At 35.6% G+C, this 16,740-nt stretch overlaps 1 protein-coding gene across 5 annotated transcripts in view; it reads left to right on the forward strand.

Moving 5' to 3' along the window:
• hyd (E3 ubiquitin-protein ligase hyd) overlaps positions 1–16,740 on the forward strand; it is a 680,323-nt gene that overhangs the window by 245,629 nt on the left and 417,954 nt on the right. For all 5 annotated transcript variants that reach the window (XM_090411567.1, XM_090411569.1, XM_090411568.1 and 2 more), the window contains one exon: positions 8,759–8,953. In XM_090411567.1, coding sequence (XP_090267693.1) covers positions 8,759–8,953 — 195 coding nt within the window. The remainder of the gene's footprint in view (positions 1–8,758; positions 8,954–16,740) is intronic.

The raw sequence follows: 16,740 nt of genomic DNA on the forward strand, positions 1-16,740 counted from the left end.
TGCACAGACTTGAAAATAAGATTGAAGATAAGAACCTCTGGAAGCCATGGGATGAAGACAATTAAGTGGTTTCACTTTAAAGAAGAGAATGTGAGGAATCGTTTTAGGGAGAGGGTGTTAGAAAGGATTTTGGATGGACTGGAAAGTGTACAAGATTATTGGAAACATAACTCAAAAGTAATCCTGAGCTGTGTAATCGAGGTGCTTGGTGAGACATCTGGTAAGATTAGAGAGCAGGAGGGTTGGTGGTGGAATAATAATGTACAAGTGGCAGTGACAGCTAAGAGGAAGGCCAAGCAGAAGTGGGATGAGTCAAGAGTGGAAGAGGACAGAGAGAAAGAAAGCAAGAAGCCAAGAGAGTTGTGGCACAGGCAAAGGCCATGGCATATTAAGATCTGTATGATCAATTAGAAACAAAGGAAGGACAGAGAAAAATTTACTAACTATCGAAATGGAGAAATAAAGCAGCAAAGGACATCTTACGTGTGAGGTAGATCAAAGATGCTGAAGGAAGAGTATTATGGAGGGATGTGGACATAAGAAACAGATGGAGAATATACTTTGAGGAAAATGCAAGGACTCACAGAGAAGATGGGCAGCCTTCTGAGGGGATGGTGCAGAACATTCAGTAGAGTGGAAGTGACGGAGGCCATGAAGAGGATGAAGAATGGAAAATCGGTGGGCCCTGACAGGATTCCAGTGGAGGCGTGGAAGGCACTGAGGGAAGAGGGAATTGACCTGCTGTGGGACCTGTTCATGAAAGTTTGCCAACAGGAAAATATACCCGAGGAATGGAGGGAGAGTACTCTTGTCCCCATCTACAAGGGTAAAGGGGATGCACAAGACTGTAAAAATTACAGAGGAATAAAGTTGATGTCCCACACAATGAAAATCCTAGAAAGGGTTCTTGATGAAAGATTGAGGAAGGAGGTGGAGATTGCAAAGGAACAATTTGGCTTCATGCCTGGTAGATCAACAACAAATGCTATCTTTGGGTTACGGCAGATGATGGAAAAGTCTTGAGAGAAACAACGGGAGCTACATCTGGCATTTATTGATCTGGAGAAAGCATACGATAGAGTGCCAAGGCAAGAAGTCTGGAGGTGTTTGAGGGAGAAGAAGGTTCCGGAGAAATATGTCAGGATGGTGCGGGAGATGTACAGAAATTTGAAGACAAGTGTTCGGACCTGTCTAGGATAGACAGAAAGTTTTCAAGTAACAGTTGGCTTGCATCAAGGGGTCAGCATTAAGTCTGTTTCTGTTTAATATTGTGATGCAGGTGGTGACAGAGGAGGTGAGAGAAGATGCGCCTTTGACAATGTTGTATGCAGATGACATCTTGCTGTGTGCAGATTCAAGAGAAGCGGGAACTAAACCGGAAAGATGGAGAAAAGTACTGGAAGAGAGAGGTATGAGACTGAGCAGAAGTAAGACAGTATATGTGTTGCACAGTGGGCGGCAGCCAGGAGACAGATCTGGAGCTGGAAGGAAATGTCATTAGAAAGGTGAGGACTTTAGATACTCATGTTCAACAGTGGAAGAAGATGGAGGAGCTGAGAAGGAAGAAAATCTATAGAACAGTAGTGAGGCCAGCTATGAAGTATGCTATAGCAACTGTGGCCCTGAGGAAAAATAACATCAGCAGGATGGAAGTAGCAGAGATGAGAATGCTTAGGTGGATGTGCGGTGTGACCAGAAAGGAACGTCTGAGAAATGACTATGTGAGGAGAACAGTGAAAATTACGAACTTAGGAGCAAAGATACAGTATGCAAGGTTGAGATGGTTTGGTCATGTGATGAGGAGGGAGGACAAATATGTGGAAAGAAAGGTCATGCAGATGGATGTGCAAGGAAGGAGGAAGCATGGGCGACCAAAGAAAAGATGGAGGGAGCTGGTAGACGAGGACTTGAGGATGAAGAACTTGGATGTGGTGACAGCCCAAGACAGGAGGATGTGGAGGAGACTCATCATCAATGACCCCACTTAAGTGGGAGAAGCTGCAGAAGAGGAAGAAGAATGGAAAGAGATTGTCATTCAAAAAATTCTGTGAATTTTACTCTTAATCTATATAATAAAAGTTGACTCCATTCCAAACCTTTTATTAAAATATTAATTATTATTATGGTTCTTCCGTTAATATTTGACTCATTTTTATTTTATAGTAAACTTGAGTTTCATGGAAATTTTAGACTTAAGTTTAACTTTTTCATTTCTGAACTTTAAAAATACATTCTTTCTCTTATTCTTAGTTTCATAAAAATGGGTGTGGGGCAGAGAATAATGTATATTTCCACTGTTTCCTAATAGACAGTAACATCACTAGATGCATAATAGCTTTTCACTCTTATAGTAATTAGAGTTTTTTAGCATTTCTTTGCACCTAGCAAAGAAATGCAGATATAGCTTGTCTAATTTATTAATGCCAAGTGTTTTTAAAACATTTGGTTGTTTTAAAAACACTTGACTGTTTAGGTTGTTTTCAGAATTGAAAATATCAAGAAACCAAAGAAACACTTGATGATATATTCAAAAGAAATCATATTAAAGAAAATAATTTATACTAATAATAAGGCACATGTTAATAAAAATGCTTAAATGCTACACTGTTGTAAATATTTTATATTGTGTGTCTATTTTTTTTAAATGATTATTAATCCAATTGACTGCGCCACTAAAAATAAAAATATGTCACTCAATGAATTCCTCCATTTGTTTATTCTCTAAGCTTCTCTATCTTAAATTTCGTTTCCCCCTTTGTTCCTGCTCCACTTAAAGCAGACACTAATTTTAGCTATTGTCGGCTGTACGATTGCAGTATATTCAATTTCTCATGCTCTTCTGCCTGAAAAATTTATATGATTTATGACTGCGCCAGCCAGGCAGATTATTAGAGACTAAGAAATTAAAGAAATGGAACAAAGGCAAGATCTTAGCCAAAACTTTCTTAACCATACAGCAAGTCGTGGCAATATCTAATTAACACACACAGATCCGTAATTTTTTTAAGATAGTGCATTGGCAACGATCAGATCAAATTGTTGTTCAAACAAAGCATTTTATTTTAACTAAAAAAAAATTCAGGTCACAAACTAGACAAATAATGGGGAATAACTTTTTCTCCCAGCATAGCAAACTTCAGCAATATCATTACACAATTAAAACAAGCAAAATCTGCATTCACGCAAATCTAACACACCAGTTTGTACTACACAATACATTCTAAACAAATAGTGGGGAACAACTGCTTCTCCCAGCATAGCTATCAGAATTATATTTTATACAGATATAACATATACATTTATGCCACTCTAACGCTCTACTCAGAATTTCACAAATATTTTAACACAAACACCTTCCTGTCATAATTAAATACAATTCTTACATATCTACAATCCAGGAGACATCAACACCATGTGCTTACTCGCAGTTCTTTCTCCATATGAACCCTCCTTTTCCAAGAACAAGTTTCTATCAGACATCTCGAATCTTTGCCTTGACTCTGGACATTTTCTTAGCTTGGACGTTTCTATACTTTGTATACGCCGTAGCAGTTGCTTTTGGCCTTATTAGAAAACGAAATCCTTCCTTCTGTCTTCTTCAACTAGCGACTGCCTGTTGACTACACATATAGGCATTTGCTTTCGATGTTTATCCATAGGATACTATGTCTCAGAGACTATCTGGAAAACATCAGGGGGACTTTCCGCTGACAAAACTGCTGATAGACCATTAGGGTCACGAGTTACGAACTACCAAGCCTCCAGCTACTTGCTCTGAGTCATCGCCTCTTCCCATACTGCCAAATATGAACTAAAACCGGCCTAGATTCTATTTATTACGTGATGCACAGCACATTTGCTTCTTGGGTATGTATACTGCAAAGCTTTATGGTGAGAGTTACCACTACCCTAAGTTCAAGGATTATTGAGGTGTTTGCCATTGGGAACAAATTTTATCCATGGAGATACTCTCTCAAGGCAAAAGTTATTTTTATTTATATAACAAAATGGTGTATCACTGTTTTTTTACAGCACCTGAAATTAGATACATGTAGTAAGTTGAAGAGATCTGAATAAAGGTTAAAACTGGGGTGGTTATTTATTTATCTATCTATTGCTTGTACACATGGTTAAAAGACAATAAAATATAATACATATAATATCTTATCTATACGTGAGGATAGATAAGATACACATATGTGATTTAAAAAAAAAAAGTCTACATTCAGGCAAATACAAATATGAAATTAATGACAAGCATCAGACAGAAGATTAGTCATATTTTAACATTTGGGTTTATGATCCAGTTGATTGCCTCTGGGGATAATCAAAGATATCCTTAAAGTCACCTGGATATGCTGTCAGCTCGCATTCCTGTACTATATGATAAATGGTTTGGGTCTCGGCTCCACAGGAACAGTGGGGATTTGGTATCTTACCTCATTTTGAAAGTAAGTCTCCACGTACACCATGGCCTGTACGAATCCTGTTAGCTGTTGTGCATATATTCCTGGGCAGGTCAAATCCATTTAGTTTTTGGAAGATGTTTATGTGATTGTGAACTCCAGGTGATACTGCTTGGGACCACAGTACATCCCACCTACTCACCATACTGTCATTCTGGCTAAGAAGATTATGGGCGGTTTTTATGGTAGGTCTTCTGGATTTTAGTCTATTAGATAAAGCATCTGGAATAAATTTATGTATTGGGAGATTTTGGTTATTTAAAATTCTTTTATATTCAAGAAGCAAGGCTCCCTGTCGTCACAGTTCCGGAGGAGTAATATTGCTCAAAGTGGGGAGCCATTGTAAGGGTGTACTCTTAATGCAACCTGTTATTAAACGCAGAGTGGAGTTAAGTTGAGTATCTAGTTTATTGACATGGTAACTATTGAGCCAGACTGGAGCACCATACTCTGCTACACTGTAAACTAGACCCATTGCAGTGCACTGCAGAGTTGTGGCACTTGAGCCCCATTTTCGCACTTTCTGGTGTGAACTTTAGCAGCGATATTAATCATATGCTGTTTATGTCAGAGTTCTATCCAGAGTTATTCCCAGATATTTTGGTGTTGCATTAAACGAAATTAATGTTCCATCAGCATATATCTCTGGTTTTTGATTTACAAGACTATTGTTCAGGTGAAAGCAAGAAAGCATTCTGGTTTTACCAGAATTTAGTGTTAACTCCGTTTTTTAAAGAACAGCCATAAAGCTGACAGATCATTTGTCAGTATTTCTTCAGTTCTTTTGATAGACTTGTTGCTGATCGCCAAAGCTAGATCATCTGTATAAGCAAACTTCCTGCTTGCTGTTTCAGGAATATCTGCGGTGTAAAGGCTAAAAAGCATGGTGCGAGCCCTGAGGTAATCCATTCTTAAGCACTCTCTGTTTACTGATGCTTCCTCTGGTGACTACCCTGAAATATTGATCACACAGTGAGTTGTGTGATCGATATTTCATGTAAAATATTGTGTGATGACCCAATATTTTACACGGGATGACCTTAAGAAATTTATATATGAGTCCCTCCCTCCAAACAGTATCGTAAGCTGCTGTTAAGTCAATAAAGACTGCGGTAGTCTTCAGGCATCTTCGAAATCCTACTTCAATGTAGATTGTTAAGCTGAGAACTTGATCTCTGCAGCTGCAATCTCTTCTGAACCCTGCTTGTTCTATTGGAACACGTTCCATGATTTTATCACTGTTCAATATTAGTCTCTCAAATAATTTGTACATTGCACTTAAAAGGGCTATGGGGTGATAGCTTTTAGTTCTTTCTGCTGGCTTACCTGGTTTTAACACAGCAGTGATTTTTGTCCTTTTAATTGCTTTAGGAATGCAGATACTTTCAAGTATATCGTTAAAGAACTTAAAACCAGCCACGATCTTGCATAAGGTCCACAGTGCATCAGGAATTCATTATGAACATTGTCAAATCCAGGAGCCTTCCCCATTTTGATATTTTGAAACGCCGAGGATATTTCCTCACAAGAAAAAGGCATACAGAATTGTTGATTCTTTTGAGTTACGGACGTCATAGCCTTTAGTTTGCGTTTTACCTCTTTAGTATGTTCTTTATCTATCGAAGCTCTAGAAAGCGAAACAATATGAGCAGCTATCTGATTCAGATCGACAAGAGGAGATTTCTTTGGTACGGAGGGGGCTTGAACCGAGCTTTTTAAGTAGCGACCAGGCTTTTCTACTAGAGTGTTTGAAATCTATGTTTTCAGTTATTTTGAATCCACTTTTCCCTACGAGCAGCGTTGAGACTATGGAGCAGTTCTTCTCCTATCTTCGGATCCTTACTTTCACGGAATTCCTGATACAGGGTTTTGCTTTCATTGGTCCATCCAGGCACATATTCTTTTCGGTAGCCTTGAGGAATGTGTATTTTTGCCACCGCTATAACTACTCCAGTGAACCATGTATAGTTTTTGTAAGTTGGGGGAATTCTTCTAAGGTGTGCGTCTAGATCCGCAGTGAAGTTTTCCTAGTTGACTTTTTGGAAATTCCATCTTGGTATAGGAAATGATGTTATCACTGGAATTTGTGCTCATAATTCCATAAAGATGGGACGGTGCTGGCTATTTGGAAAAATATCAAGAATATGTCTGAAAGTCTGTAGAGGCTGATTTTCAATATCAGTGGAGACGAATGTCAAATCTGGGTTATACTCCTTATTCCAGGCTCTTGATTTAAAGGTGCCTTTTTCCTTAGCGTCAAAAACCAAGTGACGACAGTGTTGATCTGCCATTTCAGCTAATATTTTCCCATTTTGATCATTCCGATCGTATTTCCAAGAAGTATGATGACTGTTGAAGTCCCCAGAGTACACTGTTGGGTGGGAGTATGCCAAACATTTGGCCAAACAGTTGCAGGTGGTTTATATACATTCACAATCGTAATGTCTGCTATTTTAACAGCGATCTTATGGATTTCGTCATCAGTCGAAGAAGATATCACCACAGCATTCTTAATACCATTTCGGATATATGTTATGTTGCCGTAGCTACGACTGTGAGTAATCCCAAGAATGTCCTGGCCAGGGATTATTGCTCTAGATTTAACTTGATCTTCAGTTTTGATATGTGATTCTTGAATGAGAAGTAGATCGACGTTTTTTTCTCGTAGAAGTTTAGAAAGACATTGACATTTTGATGCACTAATACCCTCAACATTTAACTGGAAGGTACGGATATTATGTCCAATATTCCTTATCAGCTGGTTCGAAGAGAACCGTTGTGAAGGTTTTGAGTTTCCATGTGTAAGTATGGTCAGGAGATTGCACAATGGTCTGGCTGCTAGTTGCTCTAGCTCTTTAGCATGACCCAGGGTGCACCACGAGGAGGCGAACTACAATTGCACCGGACCCACTGGGGGGTGACACACCATAATGCATGACACCCCTGAGACGTGAAGTTTGCTGGTGTGTACACATGTAATCCAGTCATAAAGATATTTCAAATGCTTATTTTATACTTTGAGAAAATAAGTGTGAAAACAAGAATGTTATTTCTTGTCATGTATGATAAATTTTCGAAACCCAACAAAAATTTCTAGCTATACTCAACAATTCAGAACAGTTGTAAGATAGTGAATCTCTTAATATTGACACAAACACTTAAATACATGAAAATTAATGTTTTTATTGATCTTGTGTATGTGATATGTCGGATAAAAGTTGTGGTAGAACTTACAACATTTGGCTAACTATTAACAACAGGTGATGCTGTTAATAGTTAACAACATCACCTGTTCGAAACCCAACAAAAATTTCTGGCTATACTCAACAATTCAGAAGAGTTGTAAGATAGTGAATCTCTTTTATTGATCTTGTGAATGTGATATGTTGGATAAAAGTTATGGCAGAACTTACAACATTTGGCTAACTATTAGCAACTGGTGATGTTAAAAGGATGGCATATGACCTAATTCAACCTTAATAGTAAAGATAATATGTTTTAAACAAAAATATATAACTAAATGCAGTTATTAAGGATCCAAGTTTTCTAACTTCAGCTAAACCCATTATTTTCTGATTTCATTTCATATGATGCCATATGCTAGAAAAGTCAATTTAAATACAATGCTGTTTGTAAATTGCTATTCCTATCCTGCATCAATATATATATATATACCTCAGAAGTGGACTATTCAAAAAGTACTGAAAAAAAATTATACCTCTGGAGATGTACTGGAGACGAATAATGCAGATTAGCTGGATGGAAAAAGTCATAAAGTACTTGAAAGAGCAATTAAAAAAAAAATAAATAAATGCTGAATTAGAGATTGCGAAGACCAAAATGAAATTCTTATGATTTTTTAAGACCCAACCATTGTGATTATCGTTGGAAAATTACAAGAAGAAGAGGCAGGGGGCTAATTCGATATCATTATATGAGAGACACAGAATACTTGATCAGCAAAGGTACCGTGTAAATGTTTAAAGATGCTCAAGATAGAAACAAGTAGAGAATATTGACATCAGTATCCAGATCAGAGTGGTAACTAAATGAATGAATGAATTTGTTATCCTTCCATTTGTTAAGCTGACATTTTTTCAAGCTTTACATTAGGTATATTTATCAGTACAACATTAATTCTATATATCATCAAGTACAAAAAGATTTGATGTTAATCCTGGTACACATTAAGAATAATTTTTTTGTTATTCATATACTTTTATGCTAATACATTTTGTTTCTGAGGTGATATATGTTATAAAAATCTAAATTTGTTGTTTTCAATTGCACAGAATGACTCCATAGCTATGTTAAGAGATGGTAATAGCGCAATATATCCTCTTGCTAAAGATTGCACAGATAGCATAAGAGATCCAGTATGGTTGGATTTGCCTCCAGCTCGTGCTATTGGTTTGGGTGTCCATCCTCTGAAAGATGTAACTGCAAATCAGAAGAATCAAGTAGCCATTGTTGTATTGGCATTGGAGGTATATTTGATTATATGTAATTCATTTTCTATTTAATAAATGAAACATAACTCTTGAAAATTTTCCACTGGTAAAATTACAGTCAACCTCTCACTCTAGCTAACACCATAAGAACAAGCTCACTCACTGTAACATTATAAAAAACATGTTAACCAAAGTCACACAAACACAATCCTATTCTAAACTGAATTCACTATACCAAGCATTTCTTTGGTGCATATGAGTTTACTGTATTTAGAACCAAGTGTAACAAATGAATTATCTTACACTAATACTAATATTTAAACTGTGCAAAGAAATGCATACATATTGTGGAGTGGGATATATCACAGAAAATCATAATACAAACAGTAGGGGAAAAAAACACCTATAGACTGTTTCTCTCATTCTGGGCTGTGGTGGAACTGATTGCAGAAAAGCTTGGAAAGCTTAATGCATTGGACACATTTAGATGTTCAAGCACGAAATTTGTTACCTTCAATGTTCTGCTGCTGAAGAGCACAGTATCTGATGTGATGAGCCATAAATTCATTTCATGTTTCTCCTAACCATAGTTCTTTTAGGAAAGAATCTGGAACATGAATGGCAAATAGATACACCTCTCATACTAATCCCAGACAAAGTAGAAAATGCTGATTCTAAAGCAGCAAGTTGAACATCTACAGCAACTTCATACACACCCGAATTCCTAGTCCTCAAAATAAATAAATGTCCTAGACATCCTGGAAATGATCATTTCACAATTTGTTAGTTGTGAATTGATCACGTCTAGAATGTCTATACTTCTTTGATTTTTGGACTTGATTATAAAAAAAAAAAAAAATTGTCATTACCATACATAAGAAAGGATAAGATTATACCAAAATGTTACCCTAATGCTTTGACCAGTGTTGCAAGAGGTTGGAAAAATAGCCAGTACTCAATACTGCTATGGTTATTTGAAACAAACTACTCCAAAATACCTCATATCCTAGCTTCTAAAGATATCAAAGACAGAATATTATCTCTTTATCTCCTCTTTATTGGAAACATCCATTAGAACGGTTTCCTAAATGATCACCTGGTTTCAGTGTTCTTTGACAAAGTTTTTAAATTTGAAATTATAATGAAGCCACACACTTTCATTCTACAAAAAAAATGCATAGCACTGCCCCTTTCTCTGAAATATTTTTAAGTCAAAGAAAAATCCTTTCTTAACCCTGGTGTGAAAAAAAACAGAAAAGGATTTTTTTTTTTTTTTTTTTTTTTTGCTATTAAAGTTACTACCCCCGCTTTAGCGATAAACATTGCCCTCTGTGTTGATTATATCGTCTTTTATCATTTGCACAATTTGAGAATTATAAAGACATACATAACAAGTTGACAATACCAAATATGGCATGAACATTGAGCAATGGATTCCAGTTCTCATCATAGAAAAGCATTTTTGCTACAGTTTTTTGTTGCATCTTTTAGTGTGTTTACTTGAGAATAGTATTCTGAATACTAAAGTGATAAAATAATATGGTCATTGACTGTGTTTTGAAAATAATATGGCATGACTAAATGACTGTCTGCTGTATTTGTGATGTAACTGTTGAAATTAAAATAAACTTACTTCAATTGCTATTAAAATTAATAAAAAGATCTTTTTTTTTTAGAAAAATAAATTCAGTTTTTTTTAATCTAGATAAGTAAAATTGATTAAAAACAGAACGAAATTTTATTAACTTCAGACTGCAGCACACCTGTTCTTTTACATATTACAGCAGTATATGACCCCCCACACCACCACCAATGAGCAAGTTACTGATATATTTTATTCTTCTTTTAAATTAATGCTGTAATATTGAAAAACATCAAAAACAAAAATCGACTTACTTCACATTACCCAGGAGGTTTCTAAAAAAAAATTGAAAGTTGCAATAAAACAAAAAAAAAAAGTATGTAGTCTGAAAGTGGTGAACATACCAGAATAGGAACAAGCTTGCTTTATAGCTATCTACTAAGAGTATCTCTCATAAAATTTTAAACTTTTTATTTAGTCGTCCACAACCCCTTCCCTCTTCAAAGTCCAGCATTTTTAATTTTTTGAAACCTTTGTGGCAATTTTGTCTGGAAAAAGTCTTCAATCAAATGAGTTTGGACATACATGTATATCTGCATGGGTGTGTGTATGTATCAAACTTGGATTCAACCTATGGTGACATTTCTTATTATCCTCTCCTTTCGTCTAAAGCAGTGGTTCTTAACCAGTGTTCCCCAGAACACTTGTGTTCCACGAACTGGTTACAAGTGTTCCGCCTGTGAGAGATGTCACCTGATACAGTTATGAGTGTAATTGGCTACTCTGATCCTAAAAACTGAAGACTGCTATGTACGTTGACTTCTAAACCAATGGAGTATCATTTATAGATCATGTGTTTGCAGGAAGGGTGGGGAGGAGCGTCTCTTTTACAGTCATTCAGTGATGTGTTTGGTTTGTGTGTTTTGTAACATAGTAATAGCGCATAGTCCATTGTTAATGTATATTTGATTTGTGGGTTGTCTAACATTATAGTAGCACCTGGAAGTAGTAGTAATGACATTGCTGAAAATACTTCTCATACAGAAGACAGCATTATAAGTAGTAAAATAAGAAAATTTGATAGACAATATTCAGACGAACATTTAAGAGTTGCAGTTTTACATGGACTAGTGAGGAAGAATGTCCTGTTCTGCAGTGTCTTGTACAAGGGGGAAAACTATTCAATAGTGCAATGTTTCCTGCTAAGTTGAAATTCCACTTTACTACGAAGCACGCCAATCTTGCTTCAAAAGCTAAAGATTATTTCAAGAGATTGTTGGACATGCAAGTTAAACAAGTAAAATATTTTGAAAAGATTTAAAATTTCTGATAAGGCACAACTTGCATCATATAAGGTAGCTGAATTAATTGCTGTAAAATTAAAACCACATGCTATAGTAGAGTCTCTTATTTTATTATCATGTTGTGAAATAGTAAACATTATGTTTGGCGTCGAAGCAAAAAAAGGAAATTATGAAAATTCGTCATTCGGACGATACAAAAAAAAATGAAGAATGGTATGGAGATATGAGCTTTAATGGCACAGGTTATTTAAGCAGTGCAAGATGCGTTAAATTGGTAGGAATACTAATGGAGAGTATTGCTATCAGGAAAATTAGAGATAGAGTTTTGCTGATAGTAGTACTTCCCTAAACATTAGAACAGCATTCAGTTACTCAGCAAATTTACAATTTGTACATAGACTGTTCAGAGGAAACCTAATTTTTTGGATGCTAAGGATGATGTTTCTAATATGGTTATGTCAAGAAAGATTACATAACCATATTACTAATATTCCAAGAAGATAAATCTTATCTTGTCCAGAGATGAGATTTGTGTGTAGTCAGAAGAGTAGGCAAATGTTTTTTTATTTCCAGTCAACTGAAGTAGTCAGAAGAAAGAGGATAGGTGAAAGAATGGGCATTAGTTACAAAGTATAAGGATAAAATCAGTAAGCAGCACATATAATGTGTGACCAGAGGGGGGAACTGCCACAATAGTTGCAGCAAATCAGACGAAAAAGCATATTATGGGAGCACTTATTCGATAGGTATTTTTGCCAAACATTATCAAATGATTTTCATATAAGAGTAACCAAAATTTCCCACATTTTTCCATGCCAGTTGTCTAAAACTAGATGACATAGCAAGAGGATCCCCAATTGGTCAGCAGTGACAGAATCAGCACTAGTCATAATTAGAAATCATGAAGTTAATTCCATCTGTCATTTTTATAAGGCTTTGATAACTTGTGGATAAGTGTGACTTTGTGAGTTGTTTATTTATGGGAGAAGAAATTAACACTAGGTCATTTTCTGAATTGCCATAGAACAAACAATCTGCAATGTATATGTAGGAGGATCAAGGGTGTTTAGAGAGTAGTTAGGATTACCTGTATGTATATATACAATTTGTATAAAATTACATAATGTGCAATACTATTAAATGTTATAAATAATTATATTATATTAATATAATTATTGTTATTGTATTTAATATTAAATACTGTTTTGCTAATAATAGTAAATGCCTGATCATATCTTTTTGCTGGATTAGTGCAGTTTAAAAAGAATCCATTTGGAAATCTGAACATTCAAATCTTCAAGGAAGATTATTTTGCTATTAGGGAAGATAGACTGGAGAAAAGGAAAGCCTTTGAAGAAAAGTTGAGAATAACTGGTGGCATTACGGGAACAATAGGAGTAATACATGATTTTGTTAGAACGAGGCATCGAAAGATTTTTAGCCAAATAAGGTCATGAAGAAGTTGGACACTCAGGAATTGTATATTCATAGTGAACATCTTCTTAAATGTCACCTGAGGTGTGGGGTTAGTGAGTGTGTAATTGGGAAATGAGATTAGCAGTACTTTAAGGTGACATCTGCTTTTTTCTTAATAAAAAAGCAGATGTCACCTTCAATTCATGGCATATGTGGTTTTGAAAACTGAAGGTAGAAATGATACATTGTTGCAACTATGACCACATATGCCATGAGTCGAGGGTTTGCCTTTTCAGACAGTAATTAATTTCTCGTGTTTGACTTTTCATCGCCAAGTGGGATCTCTGTGTTTAAGGGTGTATAGGTATTGGAATCTTTAAGAAGAATTTTCATTTTTTTTTTGTTATAATCCTCTGAGTTCATGACTACCGTTGCTTTCCCTTTATCCACTTTAATTATAATGATGTTTTTATCTGATTTTAGTTCTTTGAGGGCTGTGGATTCCTTGTATGGTTAGTTTCTGGGTGGTAATTTGCTTTGTAATAGTAATGCTGTACTTTGTATGCAGATGAGATCCGATGCATCTCCAGTAAATTTTGTATTCCTTTCTCGATTTGAGCTATGATATCGATTTCCAGGGCGTGGCGTTAAAGTGAAGTTGAAACCTTTCAAAAGTAGATTTTTTTCGGTTCTTGATAGGACTCTTGAAGAAAGGTTAATTAGAGTGATCTTTTCTTTTTCTTGAAGAAGTACATGGCAGTCTAACTGTTCATCAAATTAAAAAAAAAATTGAAAATAATGCACCAAACAACTATCATAAAAAAACGAAAATTTGGCTTCATTATGTAGACGATATTTTCATCATATGACCAGGAGCAATAGAGACCCTCACTGCTTTTAAAGATTATCTTAATAATCTGTACAACAACATAAAATTCACTTTGGAAAAGGAAGAACATAAAAAACTACCTTTTCTTGATATATTCTAATAGAAATCAATGAAAAAGAAAACAGATTATCTTTCTTCATTTATAGAAAACCCACCAACACAGGAAGATAAGACAATCAAGGAAATCCTCAACACACCTCCTACAAGCATCTCACAAAAGCAAGATTTCAAGAATGCAATTACGCTACCATACATCAAGAATATTACGGACAAATTGGCCAAATTATTATACAAGCATAACATTAAAGTAGCTTTTCTACTGCTAGAAAAAATATCAAGATTTCTACAGCCCCCAAAACCTCCACATCACCCTTTAAAAAAAAACAGGTGTCTATAAAATTTACTGTTCCTGTGGCATCTGTTACGTAGGCCAGACGGGAAGATCAGGGGAAATTCGTATGAACGAACATCAAAAAGACATGCAGAAAAGGAGAGAACGTAAATCAGACCAGCATCCCACATAACTTCCACTGGCCATAATGTACTTTAGCATAAAACGAACATGTCTTATATTGAAAAAAAAACTGTTTCACAAGGAAATTTAAGGAAGCTGCAAATATGCTTAGAATCCCAACGCAACCAAAACCAGGGCCTAATTCTACACCAAGTTTGGTCAGCATTCATGAAAAATATACCTAAGTCAGACCTCAGACAGAGTGAACTTGAACAACAGAATGTGACAATATCCAGCATTATTCAAACCTAGCATGCATTGATGTATGTATCGATTTTGCATTCAGATTTTTTAATTTGATGAATGGTTAGACTGCCATAACAACATCTAATGGACTATTTTGAGTAATTTCCCATTTCTTGTGTTTAAACTTTTAGTTACCTTTAACCCCCGAAGATGTAAGTCAAACGACATACGAAATTTTTCGGGGTTGTTTATCTTTATTTATCTTAATAAACATGTGGTCACAATACCGCAATCTTTCTTTTAAAGAAATGTTGGTTTTTTATTTATTATTATTTCATGACACCTCCAAGGAGTCCAAAGACTCATCGAGGGAGGGCACCTATTCTACAAATCTGTCTCCTCCACTTAATTCACCAACTATACCAAACCGCTACTACCATCATCTACATCAACACCATCTAACCCCCCTCCCCCACTAGTATTTTTTTTTCCTGTAAATATTGCATGCATTCTGAAGGCTGATTTGTCTGTATGCGGGATGAAAAACCTGAGTTTCCAGGAGGAAAAAACCTTGCTACCTCCGTATGAGATCAGCTAACTCCCCTTTAATTTGAAAAAAAAAAAAACATATAAAGATTCTTCCCACCACAGCGAGAATTGAACTTAGGCCTTTTCCAATTGAATGGCACAACTTCCAATTGCACTATGGAGGCACTTAATCATTGTGTCCATGATATCTTACTCTAAAAGCATCACTCATATAACAACTGAAAAGAATTGGAGGAGTAAAAAATAAAACTAAGTCTTTTCTCTGAATCTAAACATGGCTCTCTTAGACACTAAACAATAATATCACCACTTTCAGTAAGCAAAGTGGTGATATTATTACTATGCCATACAGAACTATGAATGAAATGAAAGTCATCACCTGCTTAGTGGTGGTTGGTGCCTAGTACCACAGAAGAAGATTGTTCTTTCTGCTGAGGAGTGTGGATAGTATACTTTGGTCCTACATATTCCTAGTTCATTCCTGAGTAGTAGTTTCCTGCACTGTGCAGATTTATTGCCTGCTTATCTGAAAGATATATCCAGGTACACAAACACAAAGATTTGACCAAGGTTTGGTTGATGTCAATTCCTGTTGGACAAAACTAGAGTTTGCATACTCCACATTGCTGTGGCTGCACATTATTTTCATCAGTATATTTTTTGAATAACAGCACCACAATGTAAGAGAAAAGTAAATATAATTTATTACTCTTATATATTTCGCTCAATATGTTATGAGCTCTTTCAGGGAGAAGACAGTAAAACATTTAAATTCTGAATACAAGAGCGGCTCATACAACATGCATATACTATCATGTGTCTCACTTGCAGCTGTACAGTAGGAGGAAACACTATTAGAGTTTAGAGAAGTGGGAATAAATGTATAACTAATTAACTTAAAATTAATAAAAAATAAAAATATAAAAAATTATAAACAATTAACAGCAATCACTTCCCAAAGCTTAGAAATAGGCATACAGTCTGTCTGATTAAGATTAGGACAGTGGTGCAGGGCCTTCACATGATTCAAAAAATAGCCTATTAGATTTGAACCTACTATAGTGTAGGAACTGTACATCTTGATACAGTTCCAGTGAACACTATGTTTAGTGTTGATGGCATGAGAAGCAAGGCCTGAACCTTCAAAATTCAAAAACTTATATAATCTTGATGTTTTTTTTTCTAATAGCAGCAGAACATCCCCTGTCCAAAGTAGCAAAGATAACAAGAACATGGTATTTGATAAGCATCAGGCAAGGATAAAGGTGATAATGTATCTTCAATAAGTGATAAGAAAGATGACAACTTCCAGTCTGGTTTTGAAGATGGTGTACAAATTATCTGTGAAGGATGCTTGCTATTTGTTCAGATGTTCCTTTAAGG

The sequence above is a fragment of the Typopeltis vanoorti genome, chromosome 21 (assembly GCF_054136105.1).
Source record: "Typopeltis vanoorti isolate ZY-2024b chromosome 21, IOZ_Tvanoo_1.0, whole genome shotgun sequence".
Taxonomy (NCBI): Eukaryota; Metazoa; Arthropoda; class Arachnida; order Uropygi; family Thelyphonidae; genus Typopeltis; species Typopeltis vanoorti.